Source organism: Carya illinoinensis, chromosome 16, assembly GCF_018687715.1.
Source record: "Carya illinoinensis cultivar Pawnee chromosome 16, C.illinoinensisPawnee_v1, whole genome shotgun sequence".
NCBI classification, from domain to species: Eukaryota; Viridiplantae; Streptophyta; class Magnoliopsida; order Fagales; family Juglandaceae; genus Carya; species Carya illinoinensis.
In genome coordinates, this window is record NC_056767.1 from 28,391,709 (window position 1) to 28,416,264 (window position 24,556).

At 34.2% G+C, this 24,556-nt stretch overlaps 2 protein-coding genes across 2 annotated transcripts; both read left to right on the forward strand.

Moving 5' to 3' along the window:
• Nucleotides 1-10,512: 10,512 nt before the first annotated feature.
• LOC122299325 (heptahelical transmembrane protein 2-like) lies at nt 10,513-13,238 on the forward strand. Its single transcript, XM_043109526.1, has 4 exons — nt 10,513-10,971; nt 11,081-11,176; nt 11,299-11,347; nt 12,368-13,238. The coding sequence occupies exons 1-4, from the start codon at nt 10,697-10,699 to the stop codon at nt 13,046-13,048; spliced, it is 1,101 nt and encodes a 366-aa protein (XP_042965460.1). The 5' UTR covers nt 10,513-10,696; the 3' UTR covers nt 13,049-13,238.
• Nucleotides 13,239-16,656: 3,418 nt separating this feature from the next.
• Nucleotides 16,657-19,220, forward strand: LOC122299896 (50S ribosomal protein L35, chloroplastic-like). The gene is made up of 3 exons (XM_043110378.1): nt 16,657-17,064; nt 17,481-17,597; nt 18,852-19,220. The coding sequence occupies exons 1-3, from the start codon at nt 16,804-16,806 to the stop codon at nt 18,927-18,929; spliced, it is 456 nt and encodes a 151-aa protein (XP_042966312.1). The 5' UTR covers nt 16,657-16,803; the 3' UTR covers nt 18,930-19,220.
• Nucleotides 19,221-24,556: the final 5,336 nt, after the last annotated feature.

Genomic DNA, 24,556 nt, shown 5'->3' on the forward strand with positions numbered 1-24,556 from the left:
AATATTCAAGAGGTGATACAATTGTATTGTTGAATTTTTTATAAATTTTATGTTTTATTTTTAAGATTAATGTCATGTGCTTTTTTAAATATTTAACTTCTTCTTTTTAGCCCAATGATGGTTATCCAACTCCTGTTATGACTACTGCATCCGCCGTAAGCGAAAGAGGTGATATAGAAGACTTGTCTCCCAATTGGGCTGAAATTGATTGTCCATCTACCTCCGCTAGAGTTGAAGAAAGCAACAAATATATACCCAAGGATTCGATTGAAACTGAAGATGGAATAAACGAGACAAGTCAGTTAGATGATGAGGTTAGTGGTGACACGATTGAGGAGCCCAAGTCGAAAATGGAGGTTAACTCTTTTGAAGAAGTAATGACTTATTACAAGCAATATGCTAAGAATATTGGGTTTGGGGTGATGACAAGAAGGACTGAGAAGGGAGATGATGGGATTGTCAGATATGCCACACTCGGTTGTGCCCGTGGTGGGAAAGCCCGTAATAGAATGTTGAATGTTGTCAGGCCACGGCCGACAGGCAAAACGGAGTGTAAGTCGAAGATTAATGTCTTAAAGGTAGATGGAAAGTATCAGTTGACAACAGTTAATAACATTCATAACCACGGGCTCAGTCCAAAAATATTCTGTTTCTTTCGATATAACAGAGAAGTTAGTGACTCTGTAAAAAGAGTCTTAGATACAAATGATCTGGCCGGAATCCGAATGAATAAGAGTTTCGGATCTCTTGTCGTTGGCGCGGGAGGTTTCGAAAACCTACCGTTTTTGGAAAAGGATTGTCAGAATTACATCGATAAGGCAAGACATTTACGACTTGGCGCTGGTGGTGCTGGTGCGCTTCAGGAATATTTTTTACGGATGCAATACAAGAATGGTGGGTTCTTTGCGTCGATGGATTTAGATGACGACGGGAGGTTAAAGAATGTCTTCTGGGCAGACCCCCGTAGTAGAGCAGCCTATGAATCTTTCGGTGATGTGGTTACATTCGACACCACATATCTGACGAATAGATATGGGATGCCATTCGCACCATTTGTTGGTGTAAACCACCACGGTCAATCAATTCTTCTGGGAGCAGGATTGATATCCTGTGAGGATACAACAACATTTGTGTGGTTATTCAAGACCTAGTTACAGTGTATGGATGGTATAGCTCCCAGAGCTATTATCACAGATCAGGACAGAGCAATGAAGAATGCTATTGCTATTGTCTTTCCACAGAGTCGACATCGATTTTGTTTGTGGCATATACTGAAAAAAGTTCCTGAAAAGCTTTCCTCCTATTCTGCCTACAAAAGTGGGATGAAAAATGCTTTGATGAAATGCGTGTATGACACCCAAAATATTGCAGAGTTTGAAAGCTCTTGGGAGCAATTAATCAGCACTTACAAGTTGGAGGAGAATGCTTGGCTGAAAAGTTTATACACTGAGCGTGAGCATTGGGTACCGACATTCTTGAAAGATACTTTTTGGGCGGGGATGAGTACAACGCAGCGGAGCGAGAGCATGAATGCTTTTTTTGATGGTTATGTTCACGCGAAGACAAACTTGAAAGAGTTTGTCGACCAGTTTGACAACGCATTGAAGAAGAAAATTGAGAATGAAAATAACGCTGACTTTCACTCATTTAGTGTGACCATTCCCTGTATATCTAGATCTCTGATCGAAAAGAAGTTTCAAGAATTATACACGAATGCAAAATTCAGGGAAGTCCAGCGAGAACTGCAATGTCTAATAGATTTGGCTCCAGAATTACTTAAGAGAGATGGTGGTGTCAAGACGTATCTTGTTGAGGATGAAGTTCATGTGGAAGACTTCACTAAGCTAGTTACATATTCAGTGGACTTTAGTGATGTAGATATAGCTGCAAACTGTTCTTGTGGGCTATTTCAGATGAGGGGTATACTGTGTAGGCATATTTTGGTTGTATTTAAATGTAATGGTATAAAAGTTTTGCCAAAACAGTATATTTTAGACAGATGGAGGAAGGACATTTAGAGGAGGTACATGTTAATCGACAACAGCTATGACCAAGGGGCTTAGCGAGCAGATGCTAACAGATATTCTACTTTGTTGAATATATGTTATAAGATGATTACTCACGCTGCGGGTTCAAAAAAACATACTGAGGATGCTACACAGAAGTTGTATTCAATGATTGAGTTATATAGTGACAACCAAGAACCTCCATCAAGAACATGCACGGGTTCCAATGTTGTTCCTTCGATATCGGATGTTTCTGCATGTGTGGGTTCAGATAAAGTACTCAGTCCATTGATAGTAAGAGGGAAAGGCAGACCACCATCTCTGAGGAGAGCATCGACCATGGAAAAAGAGATAAGGAAAGTACAGGCGAAGGCCAAGAATGCAACAGTCAAGGAAAACGTAAACAGGTACTTCACTATGGTTATGTTACTTGTTAAATATACTTGTGTGGTTATTTGGTTTTATAAGTTATTAATGCATTGTTTCTACATGTGTTATGTTACTTGTTTTATTTTAGAGAGATGGAGGAGATACACCATTGCCGGACACTTGCAGGAATTTATTTGGCCCGTCAGATAAAGATATTTGTGATGCTGGATTGTCGCAGGTATATGAGCTTGTAGATCAACGTACTGTTTAATGTGCTAGGTTATTTGATAAAAATCAGACTTGGGCCTCCAATTTCTAAACGTTTGTTATACTGTTTTTGACCAGCTTGTTGAAGAAAGCTCAATTCTTGAAAAATGTCGAATCCAGCACCAAGAATCAATGATCGGGAGTCAAGAAATGGTAAAAATTCAATCTTTTATTTAAGAAGTAGTAATATTGATGTAATATGGTTACTTAAGACCCGGGAACACATATTACTCCTTGCAGGTGTTCTTTCCGTTGGATGGATCACAACCTGTGGATGGATCACAACCGGTGGATGGTGGGTGATGCATTATGATATTATTGGTAACACAATTAGTTGGTACTTAGCATGCTTCTAAACACTTGAAAGAGTTTGAATAGGTTTAATATACATGTACAAATAAATTGTTGGATCGTGTTTCCTGTTGTGGTTAACATTACATTTTTTTGGATCCATTTACATATACAAGGCGTTAGCAATGGTTATGGTTGGAGAATAGCAAATTATACGTGCAGATTTTTCGTGCTTGGGAGCCATTATAGTGTTTATTATAGTCAAGACAATTTGGATGTGTAATTTTTCTAAGATGTAATTTGGATGTGCAGGTACTGATTCATGACCCCACCACGAAAAGAAGTATATAGCATGCTCGTCCCACACAAATGCCCACGCCCAGCATTCACTAAGTTAATCCGAATGATGTAATTTGTTATTATTGTTGCTTGTGAGAAATGTCTTTGGAAAATCTTTTTGGCCTAAAAGGTTGTAATGGTAACACATCTATTAGAAGGATACGGCAATTGCTCAATGTTAGAATGAGGTTAAATATTCTAATAGATTATTGTTGCACCAATATTTCCAGCCAAGATAAAAAATTTCTTTCCAGGATGCATTTTCGGGTTCTAAATATTCCATCATTCTATATAAATTCTTGAAAAATGGACAGGGAATATTGCATGTAACTAGATATTAAATTCCCATTGATGAGATGAATCATTTCCCAATACAAGATTCCATCAACATTTACATCACTAAAACACCCAAGGATTCTATCTTTTCTATCCCATGAATCATTACCATATACAAGAAATGACCTACTTTACCATATTCTATCATCCCATCCATTCAATGTATCATTTCCATTCCAACGAGCAAAACAGTTTTGAAAATGCAAAAGAGGGCATGGTAAGGGTAGCCGTTTCAAGTTCCCTTGTACATGATTCACAAGTTTCACTTACATATACTTAACATTACATACACAGCTAGAATTCAAGAATTCTAACACTAATCTGAAATTACTTATGCACCACCAAGATATACGCTACAACAAATGCTAAAGCCCAAAACACACAGACTAATGTGCGTGCACGTCTAACTTCAGCTTCACGTACAACAGCCACCAACTCCTTCAATAACTCCTCATTTCTGTTGGATAGTACGAACTCGAATTCGTCTACTCTTTTACGCAAATCAATAATGAGCTTTTCAATCTCATTGACTAACATCTTCAGCTCTATTTCCTTGCTGCAAAATTCAGCATCAGTTTCTGGACGGACCGCCATCTTGTATTCATGGCCCTCTACCCATTTGAAATACTTACAATATGGTAAGCCCTGTGATTTTATACACAAGAATACTGAAAAATGTTAGATGAACATCACATCAAACACAATAATTTAATTTAAAACTGAATTTAGTTACCTCTTTGTTGTACTTTGGACAACTTAAAAAAGGACGTCCTGGATTATTTTGAGTATTTGAGAATCTCAGTTGGGCTTCTATCTCACAGAAGCATAATGGATGAGGTGGATTTTGTTTGGCAAAAGAGGAAGAAGACGTTGTCGTGGATGATGACATATTCTTATATTAATCCAATGCCACGAAAACTGTTGTCAGAAAAATACAACACCCTCTGCCCTTATGATTAGCTGAAAAGTACATGCATATACTGAAAGAAGCTTTCGGGAAGTGTATCTCTTTACCACTTATGAACTAAAACTTATGGAAGCTAAAAGCTGGAATTTTCCAGTTAATAGCAAAGGCTTTACATGTAACAAAAAACAATGAATGAATTAATGCCATGCATTTTAGAGAAATGGGCTTCACAATCTTACTAGTTGGGAAAAAATAAAAATTCTTCTACCAAAAAATCATTTCGTCTAAATGAGACTTGGGTTAAGTTTCATTTAGAAGATCTTAAACTTGTGTCAAAATTGCAATAAGTAATTTTGATTTCATACCATGATTCCATTCTATTTCCAACTGAAAATGACAAAAGAAAAAATTAGATAGCAAGATTTGACAAAACAATGTCATTAATTACTATTGCCTTAAATGGGAGAGACCAATTCAATGAAGATTCCAAATTGAATAGGTTATTTTAAGAAAGCTTCTGTTTGTCAAAATGGATCATTAATATTGGAGGAAAGTTTTGGTTTATTAGTTACTTGTGTCCAAAGCTGGGGCCTCCAAGATGGCAACTAATTATGCTAATATTTCAGAAATAATCCCATAAAATAAAATCTATTTAAAAAAAATTTAACAAAAAAGAAAAAAGAAAACCTTAAATGCCATTGTGCTGCAAACTGCAGAGCTGGGAACCAATAACAAACAATTTGTACCTTATGGTTCATTTTTTCCCCTTATTCTTCTCACTCCACCCACTTCCTCCATATGTATAACATAATAATGTAATGCTCATAACATATATTATAATTTATCTTCTTATAAATTAAATTACGTGACAAGGGTATAGAGTTTACCAATATTTTTTTGAGGATTTAAACCAAAACTCCATTGAACTTTGTTTTTTTAACATTTTAACACAATTTTGCCACCTTAGCATCCATTACATCATAACAAGGTTACATATTCTATTGGCAATTTCATGCTTGACTCCTTTTAAATATACTTTCTGTTAGAATATGTAAGCACTTACTCAAAATAAATGACCCAAAAGTCCACAATGTAGAAAAATCTCCCAATCTTCAGACTTCCCAGCCCATGACTTAATATTTCATTCTTTACGGTGTTCATATCTACCTAGGTTTCTTTCCCAAAACAATTACCATCAAATCAAGACATGATGTATTCTAGTGCAAAGAATACCTCTAGAATAGAAGAGCCACAACAAGAGACACATGCTTTCCTGAACATTTATAAATGAAGGGAAAAAACAGTAGGCATTCTTATACCAATATGTCAAGACTCAGCCGGATGTTTCCTAACACCAAAGCAGGACAAAATGAATCCGGCCACTTTGTATAATTTTCCAGGTCCCAAAAGATTTTTTTTTTCTTTTATACGTATCCAGGTTCGACAAGAAATTATAAGATCGAACATTTAAACTCGAACAAACCCATTTCAAAGCATGCAGCAAACACTTGAGTCCTCCTTTAAATCAGCCAAAAAATCTAATATCAGGCTATAAGATTTATGAATTCTAGATAATTCTTCAGCACAAATCAAACACCAGAAAAGAAAAATTACATCGACCAGCTTATCTTTCGATAGAGAGACAACAAAGAATACGCATATATGTGTTAGTGTATATATGAGAGAGACTCACCGTGAGGGTTTCCGATCTGAAATTACGACGGAAATGGTTGAAAGACCTTCCCAAGATCGTTCGTCTAGCTACGATTTTGATTTCGATTTCGATTTCGATTTTGAAAGACCTAATCCCTGCCCTAATTTCATCCGGGTTCTGTACGTGAAGGTGAAATCTGGCACGATGAGAAAGGGGGAAGCACACGGAAAGGCAAAATCGAAGGAACTCAAAACAATAATCGATTTTCTCTACTACGATGGCCTTATCCCTGCCCTAAATTCATCTAGGTGGGTTCTGTGCGTGAAGGGGGGAAGGCAGGATGAGGAAAGGGGATCAAGCCGTGTGAAAAATCGAGGGAAGGTTCCAGCCTAACGATGCGCACCGTTTCATTAAAACAGACACGTGGACTCGTGTACGTGGCGGGTACCCGAAACCGTGTGCAAATAGCATTTTTCTTTGGCGCCTCACTTGTATCCCGAAGTAATTCCTAGCACCGTAACAATTTTTTTTTTGTAGCTCCATTAGTTACCGCTACTATAGGAAAAATCGTTACAATAAAAATTATAACCTTCCTCTTTACAAAACTTTCAATTTATCATAGAATATATTGAGTGATGTAAAAATCGCTGTAAATAACAATCATATGCAGCGTATTTATTTGCAGCAATTAAAAAAGTGCTGAAAAAAACATATTTTCTTGTAGTGAACGTACTATATCATGATGGCTAATGACTCAATACTCCTTAATTTTCAGTTAATTCGATGATCTTGTAGCAAGCTAGCTAGCTAGTGATCATGTAATTAATTAAAAACCACGTGAATGGTATTGATCAAAATATTAATGCTGATATTTACTTAAGCATTTATTGTTTTTAGTGTTTTAATTAATCTTAGTCTTCTACTGGCTTCATATATATATATATATATATAATGTTTTTTATTTATTTATTTACACATATTTATATGTGTGTATATATACACACACACAACGTCACTTTCTACAATATTTTACACAACAATGATTTAAAAAGAGTGGTATTTTTATAAAATACCTTATAAAGATAATATCATTTTACAAAATACTCACATTTTATAACATGTGTTGTAAAATAATATGTTGTAAAATGTGTTGTAGGTGTGGATCGGATATCATTACTCACATATATATTCCTATGGCAATTGATCATTTACGTACGTGGATGAAAAGCCATGCATAAGTTATAATTATTAATGTGTAATATTAATTAACCCACAAAAATAAATATTTCAAATATAAAACGATCTCATAAAATATAAATATAAATTAACGTGATTTGATATAATATATTAAATTATAAATTAATTTTATGATAAATAAAAATTCATCTAAACATATCATATAAAATCATATTAATTTATAACTTTACGTTGCAACCATTTTCAATTCACAGTAGATAAGTATATATCAAAGGACGGAGAAATCATTCACATTTACAAAAGACATATTCTACGAATCATTGACGTCAGGCCGAGTACTTATGCTTTGGATATACATCCTCGTGGTTGAAACAATGCAACATATCATATGTATATACTGAACACTAATTTGTAAAAAAGAATTTTTCAGAATTCTTCCATCCAGAATATTGTAGCAATTAAAATAACATTAATTATTGGTGAGGCCAAGCTCTGGGCTTCAAAATCTAGACCAATATACGTAGTCCCAGTGTACTCCAGCAATATCATGTAGAACAGTATATTAATGCAGCTTGAGCACTACAAAAATAATAGTATTTTCCAACGCCTTTAATCGCTGCAAGCTATCCAGCGCCATTAATCGCTGAAAAAAATGGCCTTTTACCTCGAGGTAAAAGACACAGAACATCAATTAATTAGCAGTTGGACCAAAGCCCCCAAGTTATCACACTCATATGTGAGCCATATTACTTTAATTAGGAACAAAATCCACGTCCCAGAAAAATATAAAAACACAAAAACAAAAACAAAAGAAGATCAGGTTGGAGTAGTACTGATATTGAAGTACTACCCTTCCAAGTTCCAACTTTCTCCTCCCCACATTCAAATGAAAAATACCATAACGTTGAACGGTCTCAAACTCATTTCAAACTAGAAACTTATGTTCGAACTAGGTGCAACTCTCCCGGCCCTATCATAATTGTATAAAATTTCTTGCCAAAAATTTTGTTCAAATTCTTATCGCAACATTCAAATATAAAATGCATTACTATTCAAACTATTTCCTCTTTTGAGACGCTATGTTTCGTCTAAAAAATTATAGTTCGAACGGATAAAAAACGGCTTTAATTTGTTTGTTTATACATATACATACATATATATGTGTGTGTGAACATGATTGAGTTTCTAAACATATAGACACATGGTCTATTATTTCATGACAACCTTAAGTTTCCATGAGCTTGAGCTTTTTTCAGAGAAGGGATCAGGGTCTTTAAACTGACAACCTTGTTTTTTTAGAACACACAAATCTTGCATGTGGTATAACAAGTACAGGAAAGCTTTCAGACTCTGATCACTCAACAATATATATTCTCATGCTCTTTAAACTTGGGAGTATGGGGACCTTATTATTCATATATACGTGAGTGTGTGAGAGAGAAAGGTTAGGTACTATAAATTTTAGGCATGCAAGGTGCAAATCTTTTCGATCTAAATAAATGGGTCCACAAACAAATGACATTTTTTTTATAATTTTTACTTTTTTTCAAAGAGCATGTACGAAATATATAGTTACATCATCGATCACTATTGCATAAATATTGTATGGGTAGGGACAATGCCCATTTCTTGCTTGCTTAAATTTGGTAATTAGATGCATTCATTCCAAACTTAAATGTTATTTTTTGTGAAAAATTCTATGCACTGTCACTTTTACGTATTTTTTATGCACTTCATTAATGTGATTGGCTACGTCACTTTTTTTATAATATAAAATAACTGATTTTACCAATCATATCAATGGAATATACAAAAGATATATAAAAGTGACTGTATATAACAGATAATTTTGTTTAAGGCATCATTGATATTTTCCTTTTTTTATAATTATATTCATGTAATATTTCCAACATCAAAGTGATTTGCTAATGCACTAATTACTTGTAATATTCGGCAAAACACTTTTGGAGTAAAATTCTAAACTGGACTTCAATATAATCAAATCTTATTATTTTTAACACAAATTTATAAGCTAATAAATTAATTAATAATCAAATTTCAACCACGTATCTCAATCCACTTCAGCCGATTATGGAAAATGATCCAAATATGCATGATTTTACTTCTTGCTCATATGTTATATCTTGACTCAAAAATCTGTCCATTTGGACTTATTTTTTAATTTTCACTCAATTTTTTAAATACAGAAAATGATTATTAACAAAATGACTTTGTGAAGTCTTTGTATCTAACATTATTACATAGAAAAATGCTATAATTATAAAAAGATTTCATTTTATAAACTGATGTGATGTAACTTTTTATAATACATTAAATTTATCTAAAATGTGACATTATAATCTAGTGTACACGTCAGTTTAATATTTATTTAATTTTTTTTTTAATTTTTTTATTCTTCTTAAATTAATTAAATTTCTCGACTCATCTTCTATATATAACAAATTTAGTAAAAGAAAAAAATAAAAAATAAATTAAAAAAAGTGTGATTTGTAGAGATAATAAATATAATTTTTTTTTATAAAATCTATTTAAAAAATATCATGTCTAAACCATGAACACACATTTTGGCACTGATTTTCAAAGCCATGCAAATGCATCATATTTACCATTTCTCAATTGAGTTTTGTTACGTAAAAATGATTTTACATACTAATTTATATGTTAATATTGTCACGATCTTCATATTTAAATATTAAATTAACATAATTTTTAATAAAATTTAACTTTCTAACTAATCATATTAGATAAATACGCATATTAATATGCAGAATAGCTTAACAAAAATTTTATATATAATTATTTTTATATATTCTTTTATATATTCTATTAATATAATTAATTATATATTAAAATAAAATTAATATAATGAATCATATTAATAAAATATATAAAAAATTTACAAATCAGATTTTCCTTTAAATTCTCTCAGCTTCCCAATTTGAACAATTATTTAAGACCGTACGAATTGGAAGGGGAGCCTAATACTGCAACACGCTAGCTCCACCAGTTTATAATTTACGTGGCAAAATTACATTGGTCGTAGCTATAAATTCACTTTGATTTTGACTTTTTTTATTTATGCACTAATTGATTGACACGTAACCAAACTCATCTGTAATGCACACAGAAGAAAACTTCACGGTTCCGCTCTAGCTAAAATCTGGTTCACACGGTATTCTTTGTGTATATATAGAAAGATGCCTCAAAATCTGGTTCGCACGGCCTTTTATATAGATCAACTGGATCGCAGGAGAAGGTATTAGAGAGCGGATTTCCGGCGAGGCGCTCGAAATCAAACCATCGGAGAAGATGAGCAACCATCGCCGGAGCAGCGACAAGAGCTCTGACCGAGTCACGAAGGAAAACGAGAAGAGCATCAAGAAGATAGAGATCATGGAGAAGATCAAGAAGACGAAGACGAAGACACAGCAGCAATTTGATCGGCGATTGGTGAAGTACCAGGATTTGCCGGAGTATATGAAGGACAACGAGTACATATTGGACTATTACCGGTGCGAGTGGCCTGTGAAGCACGCGCTGCTGAGCGTCTTTGCTTGGCACAACGAAACGCTCAACATCTGGACGTGAGATAGAATCCAATTCTCATGCCTATATACATATATACGTATATGTAGATACATACGTGTTTGTTACGTACACATATGTGTGTGTTGGATATATGTTTGTGTGCAGGCATTTAGGGGGATTCCTAATATTTGCCGGATTGACGGTGATGAGCTTGATGGAGAAGCCGGATATCGGAGGCAGCCTGCTTGGGAGTTGGTCCAGGTGAGAGAGAGAGAGAGAGAGAGAGAGAGGACATGCCTTTTCATTCGGAAGTTTGTTTTGTTGCGTTTCGTTTTGGTATTCAATCAACTTGCATGTTGATCACATTGTGTGTGTGGGACCAGGGCTCCAGTTCCCGGGCCGTTGATGAACGTCTCCGATAATCTAATCCTGGTGAGTTATATTTTCTCTCTTCTTCTTTTTTATTTATTTAAGATTTATCAAGGGTATCTGTGTTTTATCGAAAGTGGATCCCACGTTCACGCAAAACAGTGGATTCTATACTGAAGTAAGTGGGGTCTACGCCATGTGATATAGGTGATGTTTCGTGGCCGCTTATGGGTAGTTGAACGGTGATGATTAAAAGGTAAAGAATGTGGGGCCATCTAAAGTGGACAGTCGTCTGACGTGGCTGTGGGGTTTTTGGTGGATCAGACTTTGTCCCTCACTTGACTCCTTTCAGGGAATACCATGACAACATCTACAGCGTCAAACTGGCTAGTTTGGTTATACAATGAGATGGGATAAAATATTATTTTAAAATTATAATATAATTTTTAATATAAATTTATTTTAAAATTTAAAAAATTAAATTATTTATTATATTTTTTATAGAAATTTATGAAAATTATAATAAAGAGATATTTTGAGAGACTTAAAATTGTCCATTTTATAACTGTTTTGGTGATTACAATTTTTTAAAGATCATTACGTTTTTAGCTTCAGTGCCATATAATTCTACTAATACAATCTTTTTTTACTCGTCACTAAAAGATTTTGAGGGAATAAACCACTTAAAGATCACTTTTTTAGACAGATCACACTCGGTATTAACCATTTGTCTCCCAAGTTCGGTTCGCACTTGGGTTTTGATTTAGAAATGCTATAAATTTTTTCTTCATAAATGCAAAAATAAGCTATATGGAGGATGAGCTATTTTACTCGTTTATTATGGAAAATACTTTAGTTATATATAAGCAAACCTACAAATTGACGTGGTTTGATATGATAAGTTAAATTATAAAGTTACTTTTATCTTAAAGTAAATCTAATAAATTTTATAAAATTAGGTTAGTTTGTGAATTTATTTTGTGTAATTTTTTTTTTTTGTGTAAGTAACCGTTATCATGACTATTGTACTGGACGTAGAAAGTTTAAAAGTAGAAAGAGATGTTATGCTTTACCTTTTTGCAGGACTCGCATTTGAGACATATTTCAGAGCCATCGGTTCTGCATCCATATAAAGAGGACGGTTCTTCAAAGACTATTCCGAAATGGCCTTGGTTTGTTTTCTTAGCAGGCGCTATGGGCGGCTTGATTTCCAGCTCTCTTTCACATCTTCTCGCTTGCCACTCAAAACGCTTCAACCTTTTCTTCTGGCGCCTAGATTATGCTGGCATTTCCCTTATGATAGTCTGTTCCTTCTTTGCTCCCATTTACTATACCTTCTCCTGCAACCCCTATTCTCGTTTCTTCTATCTTACATCCATATCTGTACTGGGAATCCTTGCAATTATTACCCTGCTCGCACCTGCTCTCTCTACTTCTTGTTTCCGTTCCTTCAGGGCCTCCCTATTCCTTTGCATGGGCTTCTCAGGATTAATTCCAGCAGCTCATGCTTTTGCTCTCTACCGGGGCCATTTACATATATTGGTTGCCCTAGGGTATGAGCTTGTTATGGCTGTTTTGTATGCTGCAGGAGCAGGGTTCTATGTTAGTCGGATACCGGAGCGATGGAAGCCTGGTGCATTTGATATTGCAGGGCATAGCCACCAGATCTTCCACGTGTTTGTCGTTCTTGGGGCACTTGCACACAGCGCCGCCACTCTGGTTATTTTGGATTTTCGTCGGGGATCGCCAATCTGTGTGTATTGACCATTCCACTCTGGTTGTCTATTGTTGCTCTTCTTGTTGGACTTGCATGGTTTTAGTTGAAAAAGAGAGCAGTTCATGACGTTGTAATTGTGTCATCTCAGAAATGTATCTAAAACTTGTTTAGACTCTCTGCTTCCACTGCATGCCTAATTTGACTCAAAATAAATGATTCTTCTCTCTTGTTACTGAAGGTCCAGACTGTACAAGTGTAAACATTGACTCGGCCTTCCATGATTCTTCTCTTATCACCCCTGTTGTCTCACAGCAATACAAAAGTCATGATCCTTTTTCAACTTGTAACCTCAACAGACTCAGGCTCACAGTAACTGTAATCTGCCCAACATTTAGTCGGTTTTTCCTCCACAACTGCAATAGTGCGAGTTTTCCTTGCCACAATAGTGTCATCAGCCATGAAGTCTATACCCATGGTATATTCATCAATCTCTAGATGATTGTTCTCATCTTTTACGGCTTCATCTTTCTGAAGTGTTTCCTCAATTGGTGTCTTTTCGACAATATTGACAACTGGTGGTGATTCTACTGAACTAATCGAAGATACTGGAAAACCATTTTGAGTCAACTGAATATGGGTTCATTATTCTAGGAGGGCTGAAGTTATTTCCTTCTCCATTTTGTTCACCATTGTGGAAGCTAGATTTATTACGTGCAACCCAATTTTCTGATCTATTGTAGCCACCATATAGCCGTGGACCACATGGAACCCTAGCTGTTGCTGACTGATGAGGAAACCTGCACTCAAGATTTACTTACAGCAAAGGAGGAATATCAACAGGTCGGGGGCAGAATTCCTCCATGATCTTTGAATCTCTCTGCTACATTTTCTTCAGAAATAGAGCATCTTTTTCATGCAAAAAGGTGTGTTTTCAAGTAAAGCAGATTATGAAACAGGGGCAGTAGTGGGGGCAACCATCAAGCACCACTATTCCCAACACTTTCTATTTTCAAAGTACTCGTGCTCGAATCCTTAGAAGAGACACTTCAGGCTTTTCTGCTTCAGGATCTTTAACAGTTTCACTCTTTAATTCTACCTTTTCACCTTCCATTACGATAACTTGAGCAACACTCTTTGCAATCTCGAGGGGTTCTGTTGAAGCAGAGTCCTCAACTTTTGTATCGTTTCTTGTTCTTCATCATTGACACTGCCTGTTGTCTCCCCTAAAACCTGTAGTTGTGTCTCTTTTTTGGGGCTGACAACATTTTCTTCACCCGCATCCTTGACTGTTGTCATTTTCAACTTAATACTGAAACTTGCAGTCTTAACAAATTTCTCCAAGCGAACTTGATAGGATTCCTAGTTCAAAGAAATGCAGCTTGTTCTGAAATCCTGGCAAACACAACCATTAATAAAATTCGGCTAGAAGTGTGAGTCGTGACCAGGGCCAGAACAAGTAAGAGCCTTGAAGGGGGCCAGGTTTTAAAAACTGTGTTTGTGTGTGTGTACTCAATAAAATCCCTTCACCTTATCATCGAACTAATTGTAAAGTGTCAATTCCCCCCACCAAAAAAATGAATTTCTAGCTCTGCCTTAGGGACCTGCTTCTGATCCAGCATTCAACCATGACAAAAGATCTCTGTTAACTTGTCAGTTTAACTGATATGGATACTATCCACAAAGAAGCAAAAATATCTCGAGACATTTGATGAGGAGATAGGATGCATATTGAGGGATTGCTACGTTTGAATGTTGAGGTGATCTCAGATTATCTGTGAATAGTAGTGAAAAAGTAGCGAATAGTAGTCTCAAATTACTTTACTACTATTCAATACTATTCACTATTTTTTCGCTACTATTAGATTATCTGAGATTACATCAATATCCAAACGTAGTCTTAATGTAATCCTCTTGATAGTTTACCAATAGACAAAGATAATTAGTACGACAATATGGACTGGCAAACAGACATAATCAAACACATTAGTTTGTAAAGTAGTTTTTTGTAATTCTCTTTGTAGATCAAATGTTTCTCTTGATGTTAAGGAAAGAAATCAAAATGACAGCACTGTTGACAGCACTGCAGTTCAACCTCTGTCTCCAGGAAATTAGCAACACCATATCAGCATTATCAGCATGCTGATCTCTTGTTAGGGATAGGAGTTTATTGTATTGATTTGTTACCTTGTATAGATGAAGTTTCCTTTCATAGTATCCTTGTATAGGTGTCTGCTCCTTTAGTCCTTCAGTATATATACTTGTATAGAACATGTAAAGATATATATAAAATTTTCTTCCTCTGTTCTTACACTTGAGGCATCTGGATGGTTTTGGGGTACCATGATGTGCAGCTTCGTGCTTCTCAAAAGCCTTGGACTGAAAAGTATTCGAGCAAGCCATGCAGCCACATCCGAAAGAATCCCATTGCACAAAAGTAAGGGGAATAATGATCACTACATAAATTAAGAGCCAATATCAAATGCCAGATATAACAGTAACACTATATGCATGTGTTCTTAGATCCTCAGACCCAAGTTTGGCCTGCATGAAATCTGTAGGGTGGTTTGTTGATGTTGAACACTTAAAAAAGAGTATGTATGCCTCCATCTTAGAGCAATTGCTCTTGCATGATAGCGGTAGCAGTCTGGATAATTAAGCAAGAATAATCATTATAGTAATACTAGATTTAGTTGTGGAGTGCGCAAAAGTACTGCGTAATTATTTTGAAAAAAAGTAGAGTTCACTATTAAAAAATTAATTTTTTATCATGTGGATCTATTTATTTATTTTTTTCAAAACGATCACACGGTACTTATGCATTTCATACCTGCAAATATCATTTTTCTTAATATATATAGTAAATCAGTATCTAAGAATATATACATATAAGGTTGTCGGTATCCAATAAATTAATTTCATGACACAAGACCCATGCTTGAAATCTTGTACATTTTCCACATATATTTGAGTATTTTGACTACCAATATAATATTTAACATATCAAGAAGTTAGTTCTAGGTGTAAACCAAAATATGATTGTTTGTTTGTTTGTTTTTCATCTTTAATTTATTATTTTTTAAATGATACGTGGGTATGCCTCATAGTGATGTGCTGTCATTTTGACACATTTGTAATGATTTTTTAATGGAGAGTATAATGTCCTGTTTGGACACCAATAATATTTTACCAAATTTTTAAATAAAATATAAAAAATAATTTAATTTTTTAAAATTTAACTATATATATATTTTAGTTTAAAAAAATATATATTTTAATAATATTTTAATTTCCTAATATTTTTAAAACTTTATTATTGATTATTTTCACACATTACACAATACATTTTTTTTTAATTTTTAAAAAATTATGTGGTGATTAATAGAATTTTTCATATTCTTATTTAACTTTCTCTTAATCATCTCTAAAACTTCTATAAAACATCTTAATTTAAAATATTTTAATACTATTTATAAATCATTTTATTATTATTTATAAATTTTTATCTAATCTCATCTTCTTAAAATTCAAAATTATAATTTAGAGATTAATCTATACAAAGCATTGGAACTAAAATAATATTTAAAAAAGAAAAGGAAAAATAAAAATATTTGGGAGTGTTCTAGGCTCTAGCGAGAGCATCACACCATGAACTCACTTGCACCGTCCTACCGCAGATTCCAAGACAGATTGAGGTCCCCAAAGCTTTATCCATTTGACAAATCCACCGCACACGTCACTACAGTAGCTTCCTCTTCGTCTTCTGCTCCAAAAGCTTGAAGCGGAGCAATAGGTTCAAACGAAAATGGCTTGCGCAACCTTAACGGTGTCGTTGGGTTTCAAAGCCCTTCCCACGTTATGTCCTCCTGCTCGGGCCCCTCGCAGTCTCTCTGTCCAACTCGCTCCGTTCAACAAGCTGATTTCGCTCAGACTCAGTTCCTCGCGTAGCGTTTCTGGGTTCGGCTGGGTCCTTCCTCAGAAGCTCTGCACAATCGCTCCCCTCCCTCAGAGGCTTCACTCTCTCACTGTTGTCGCTGCCAAAGGCTACAAAATGAAGACCCATAAGGTCTCCCTCCTCTCTCTCTCTCTCTCTCTCTCTCTCTCTCTCGATTTCAGTTCCGTCCCGTTTGGTTGCTTAGAAAACTCGGGAGAATTAAAAAAACGAATTTTTTTCGAGCTGATATATTCAATTATGAGATTATTCACGAGTCCTAGAAATTTAGTTTCAAATACCCACAAATCCAGTATAAAAAAAAAAAAATTAAAAAAAAAAACATGGTACCAACTATTTATCAAAAAAAACATGGTACCAACTATGTTTTAAAATGCCTTGGAATTTTCAGTTCCGAAGGAAATTCAGTGAATGGTGATTAAATCCAGCGCGCGGTTGAAACTTTTGGGCTGCTTTCTCTTTCCGACATATTCTCAGCCTTCAAATTAGCTTCCTAATTAATAATTTTTTGCTGAAGTTTTTGCTAATAGGCTTCAGCGAAGCGATTCAGGGTGACGGGTAGAGGAAAAATAGTTCGGAGGGGAGCTGGAAAGCAACATTTGCTGTATAAGAAGAACTCCAAGAGGAAATTACGACTGTCCAAAATGGTGCGCTTTTTTACGACGTATCTGATATCTCTATATTTATGGGAAGAAAAAAAAGGATCTTAAATCCTTATGTGGGGTTCTTGATGAACACCATGTCCATCCATCGACTATATAAATTATCTTGCTTCTATTTGTTTGACTATTTTTTTGGGAGCTAAATTTGATGTAGAATTCTCTTATAATAATTCACGCTCAAAGTCTATCTTTTTCAGCATGTGTTGCATATCTATATACAATGGGAGCTAATTAAATTACATGTTAGGAAAATTGATGGAATATTTCCATGTTTTTCCGGAGAACATGATTTGTAGAGGATTGAGATATTTCCTTTGTATTGCTGTTAGGCAAGATAAATAGGTTTCCGGGCTCATTAAAACCCCAAGCTTGATACTCACTTTCAAACATAGAAACTTGGGCGAGGAGTGGTCTGTGGTCCTCAAGTGTCGAGAGTAACTATTTTCCTGAGCTTGCTTTAAAAAAAAGTTTGTTGAGGGATAAGGAGGACATCGTAAGTGGTGTTTGCTTAGCATAAAGGGCCTGTTATCTGTTATTTTTCCCTATCCTCTATCATTGTCTGTCCATTTATACTGAAGTTTTGTGTATTTCCGACTTTATTTTCTGCCAAATTTGGGTTCTTAGTTGGACATTTAAGTTCAAATAATCATCACATTTGTATAATATTGTGGTATCATGTGAGATTTTCACTCAGGTGAGATTATGAATACCTCTTATTTTATTGTCTTCTTGTTTTTGTTATTTGGTCTGTTTACTGCACGTTATGTGGAGTTTCTTAGGTGGTATAGGCTTTGTTAGGTGACTTCTTTGGGACTACAACTGAGTGATGATCGCAAGGGATTATGAAAGAGTGAGATCTGAAAGATTTTAATGAAAATAGAATAGAAGTGGGCAAGAGGTACTATGACATGTTCTTTGTGTTCAATATTCCATTTCGATTCCTAGTTGGTTTCTGACATGGATTCTCACAGTAATGGATAAGTAGAACATGCTAGACTCTTCTTTTTGAAAGAACACTTGCCTTAATGTCTTAACATTTGAAGAATGGATCTTGATATTATGTTTGGCTTGGAATGAAATGACTGTAGATTGAATGATTTCATAACTGTTTACTTACCAGTAGTTGGATACTTTTTCTTTTTCACATGTAGTGATGTTATTATCTCAGCTTTAAAATTACTGTCAATTCCAGTATGAAAATTGCTTTCTTACAATTCTTTGGTTTATTGTCATGCACAGCAAACAGTCAGCCGAAGTGACTATGATAACGTAATTGGTGCCTTGCCGTATTTGAAAGTAGATAGAAATGCAAAGTAGACATGATGTAACATCCATCTTATGAGTCACTCTCGCAACCCATCTGGTCTGTAAATTGTTGATCATTTACTCAGATTTATGAAAAATGCAAGTGAAATTGTATCCTTCCATGCAAATCTAGGACAATTGGTTTTCCATTCCCTGGAATTGCTATCTACTCATTATCAAATTGAAGTTTCTCCACCATTCGTAACCCTCACAGTTTGCAGTACTTGTAACAGAATTTGCTAGAGCATGATGGTTCTTTTTTAGTCGCATTCAAATGCTAGTTGGAAATTATCTCTGAACAAACAGCATGTATACATGTGGCCAAATGACTTATTGATCCTCTATCACTTCATAGCTCTGGAGAGGGAGATAGAGGAGGCAGGCGGCGGTTGTACTCTCAGAAATGGAGATGGAGGGGAGAGGAGAGCTTATCTCTCTAAACCTTCCCTGTTTTTGCCATCTCCGAAGTGCTATTTGTGAAGTTATTTTTTACTCAACTGGGAAAGTATGACCATGTATGAAAAGCTCTAGAACTAATACTCTGTATCATTATGTGTTTTATTTATTTTTAATGAAATTGAATGCAAATAAAAATATTAATCAATTGGTATAGAAGTTGTGACGCCCCCAAATTCCGTTTGGGATCGGACGGACATTTGAAGCGTCGAGACATGCAACACAAGGTTACCTGCCCCCGTTCATGACATATAAGATGCAATAATCCTAACATGCATCTAACATTATGCAATATTCGCAGCGGATAATTTTTTTTTTTTTTTTTCAATACTATGCACCAAACTGAAAATATCCCAATACTTAAAACATACTTCATACATAAAAATCCATTGAATAACTAAGATCACAGCACTATTCCAAAATAGTTATGATCCAAAAGTACTGGAGATGCAACTCCATCGTACAAGTAGTAATTTAACTACTATATTAACATTAACGACGCACCGTCGTTCAGTCGACTGTGTCTAGTTGGTCAGCTCCTGATCCTCCTTCAGGTCCTGTAACAAGATCTACCATTCGGGGGGAATGGTAGTTGGGACTACCACAGTGAGATTTGATTACAAATCTCAGCAAGTTAACAAAAAAAACTTCCATACAGACTAATGATGCATGTATGACAGTAAAAGCATAAATGCATAATCAAATTTATAAGTAATTAAAGCATAACTTAGCGTACAACATAGCATAATTGACATAGCTTAAATTGAATCATGAACTGAACTTGACTTGACATGAACTTGATCTGAAACTTGACTTAGCATGAACTTGCTCTGAAACTTGAATTAACATGAAAAATACATACTCCACAATTGTTGTGGCCCCATGTATTCTACGTGTAAATACATACTCCATAGTTGTTGTGGCCCCATATATTCTACACAAACTTGACTTAACATTAAAAATACATACTCCACAGTTGTTGTGGCCCCATGTATTCTATGTGTAAATACACACTCCACAGTTGTTGTGGCCCCATGTATTCTATACATCACTATGCAGTTAAATACATACTCCACAGTTGTTGTGGCCCCATGTATTCTATACATCACTATGCAGTTAAATACATACTCCACAGTTGTTGTGGCCCCATGTATTCTACATAAACTGAATATACTCAAGATGAAACGTGACTGGAATATGAAAGGACTGAAGCCCTGACGTAACATAACGTGACTTGAACATAATTTGAAATACATAACCAACTTGAGATAGTAACATTTTGTAACATGGCATAACATATAACAGACAACATATTTAGCATGACATATTTGTAATGTATAGTAATACATGACAGAATATATTGTGTAACAGATAAAAATTGATGACAGAATAAATTCTGTATAATAGACAATTACATGATAACTTGGCATGGCATGACATATATGATAACATACATACATGCACGGTAATTCTTTTACTTAGCACACATACACAGTAGACTGCTAGTAAGTTAAAAGCTAACTTACCTCGATCTCCGCGTTTCTTATAAAACTTCAAGTGCGATCACGAGGAACTGTAATTAGTGATTCTAAAAGTTAGAACTAAATCACTAATAATTTGAAATATGGAAAATACTAACTTAAAGAGTAAAATTTTTATTTTACTCTCTACATGTGGGAAAATGACCGTTTTACCCATAACTTAAGGATTTTGCATACTAACTCCAAAAGTTTCCAAAATTTACATTCCTCATGTAAATCTTGTCCTAAACTTAAATATCAACTCAGAAAAATTTAAAACAAAACACAACTATGAAGAACACACTATGGTCGAAACATCCATAGGCCATTTCCCTTTATTTTTGTTGTAATTCCTTCCAACTTCAAAACTCATGCTTAAACCAAAATTTTGCAACAAACATCTTCCAATCCTAAGTTCAAAACCATACTTAAAACATCCATTTAGAAAAAGCTAATAATCAACACTAAACTTTTTTGTAAAAAGATCCAAGCACTTGAATCACAAGTTTGACCTTAAATCAAAACATCTCCAAGAATTTCAAAAATCAAATCTTACTTCTAACATATTCATAATATCATCCTAACATCAACGATGCTTTAAATCATAAAACTAAAGTCACCAAAATCACAAAATAACATTTGGAGTTTTTGGTTTTACACTTAGTCCAAAAACATAAACTTTTCCCTCAACTAGTTTTGATAAATCTCTTGATCTATGACTTATAAATATATGATCTTCAAACCAAACCATCACATGGTTTAAAAAGATGTCCTAAAACATATATAAGCTTCTAATTCAAGATCATATGGTTAGAAATTAACCAAAACATAAATTTAGCCAAGAATATCCACACTTTGACTTATTTGAATATCTCTTTGCATAAAATTTCATATCTTTGAAACTAACATCAAATATCTTCAAAATAATAATATAACATGTATATAAGATGTTTAGGATCCTCCAATAAAATTATCAAAGTCATTAGAATAGGTTTAGACCACCAAAGAGTTAAACTTTCTCAAAACAGAAACTGTTTTTCTTCTTCCAGTTTCTAAGTTTCTAAATCTAAGAACATCTTTCATCAAAACCTTTAATCATGCAAAAATCCTCAACCAATAGTCACATATACATGTTAACAATACTCCATAAAAATTTCGGACCAATATCTATCCATTAGCTTGGTCAAAAACTCCAAACTATAACATATTCTCCAGTTTATTTCCCAGAATGACCTTTTTATAGTTTACACAATATTTGACTGACCAAATGATCTTCAAATGGGGAAAATATGATATCCATGTAAACTAGACTAAAAAAGGAACAACTTATATGAAGGAGACTTTATGATAAAACACTTACAACAGCTTCGAAATGGGCATGCAAAAGATCTCCTAAAATCTGTCCGAGAGAGAGTGTTTGATAATCTTTTATTAGAAGGAGTAATTGAAGATAAGTTCATGGGTGCTGGCTGGACACATTTATGGACGAGATAAGGGAGGTGATAAGGCTGGAGTTGAGAGTTAAGTGTGGTTTTCTCCTACCCAAAATATCTATAAAAGATTATCTCATAATATTCTATCCAATAATATCTACAAAAATCAACTTAAGATATTTTTACCCAATAATATTCACGAAATTAGCTTAAAATATTTTCTAAATGTGGAGTAGACTTGGAAGAGTAAGGTGGTTAAAATCTTTCCATGTGTATTTTAAATCTATGTTCTTAAGATATTTTCCAAATGTGTATTTTGCTTAGGTGTCATGATCTCACACCTTGATTTCCTTCACAATTCCATCTAATGGTTTCTCTTTGTGCTAAGTATCTAATACTATTCATTATGTGTGGTTAAGATCTTGCCAAGTATCCAAATAAAATTTCGCTAACGTAATTTGGACATTTCACACTGTGACTTTGAAAACACTGGGTTTAGTACGTTTACCGAGATTACTATTCACTCCAAAAATAAACGTAATAAACTTAGTACTGAAAAATCCTAAATATTCAATTAAGAATAGTGGTGTAGACTATAATATATTCTGACACTTCTAACTATCTCAAATAATTAAAATCGCATTTCTGGCACCATAGTGAGTGATAACACTAACTATGTTGACAGGCTAAAACCTATGCGATTAGTCAATTCGTGTAAACTTACGGAATTTTCACGACGTTCTTAAGGTCAAAAGAAATTCCACAATTGAATTTCTAGCGGGCTGTTACAGAAGTTATTTGGTCTCATGTAAGGAGCAATAAATATTCTCATGACACAATAGATTGGAGGTTGGAGGGATATGAATGGAGGAGGATATTGTTGTGTAGAGAAACGAATTTGAAAAGGAAAACAAAAAGGGTCTGGGGCAGGGGTATTGGGTCATATTCCAAACTAATGTTTTGAATATCGTATCAGCCGATAGGATGAAATTTACTGTGTTGAAACAGTAACCAGCCATTTTGATGCATTTTGATAAATCCCAACTGATTGTGGTACTTTTGTAAATAATGTAAAAATTTTGGTTTTTTTGTAATTTTTATTCAAATTTTCATATTTGACGATTCTTATATGTGTTTTAGCTTTTTAAGACTTGCATTTATATTTTTTTAAAATATAATTTATATATATAATTAATTTATCTATATATAGACAATTTTGAAATAGTATCAGTATCAAAATATTTCATTTTTTAATATCTTAACTAAAACGGTCCGATATTTAAAACTTTACACCAAACACAAGTGAGGTATGCTCAGCTTAAAGTTGGTGTAATTTTCGAACTTTTCCCTTATCTACTACATCTTCAATTTACTCTTATCTTACTACATTATGCGACATTATTATAAAAAACAAGAATAGACAGTTGATGGACAATATCTCACATCAATAAATTGGAATGAAATGAGAGGTATAGTATATAACAATCCAAAAAATAAAGTTATTCTGTTCACATCACAGGTTCATTGAGGCCAAGAATAAAAGATGTTCTAAAAAGTCTTCTAATCATAAGCATTATATCCTTTTTACTTTAATACAGAGATGCAGATATGAATGTGAGTTGAGTTCATGCAATGCAATGATTTTCTTTTCTACAATGACAGTAGATTGTTATCTGCTCCGTGAATCATGATTAATGGCCTCCGTTGAGGTAACTTCCGCGCAGCAATCGAGTTATCATCTGTCAAAAGTCGTCTTTAGCTGCATATATAGCTGCATGAGCTCCCCCTGTAGCAGTGCTTTTGCACCAAATGTTGACATTTGAAACAAAACCCTGTTTGGTAAACGAGAAAAAAGCCATCGCTATGATGGAGGAATGTTATGTTATAACGAAAATGTCCGGGAAGATATTTGGCTGATTAAACCAAAAAACAATCAAAGAGGATTATAAAATTTAAAAAGAAATAAACAGAAATGGAGGAAATGTAATTTTTACAACTAAAAATATAATAATATAGAGACATGAATGAAATATTTCTCATTCAAAAAATTTCAAGAGACTTACTTGGCCTTAATTTGTATTTAATATTAGAAAAATTCTATTTGTAAGTAGGTGACGTACCTAATAAAAGATTTATATATTGAATCTTATAATTTAAATGATATAAATGATGTGCTCTGCACACTGGACTAAAAAAAGAACTTGAATCTCGGTTTGAATGTTAAGAATAT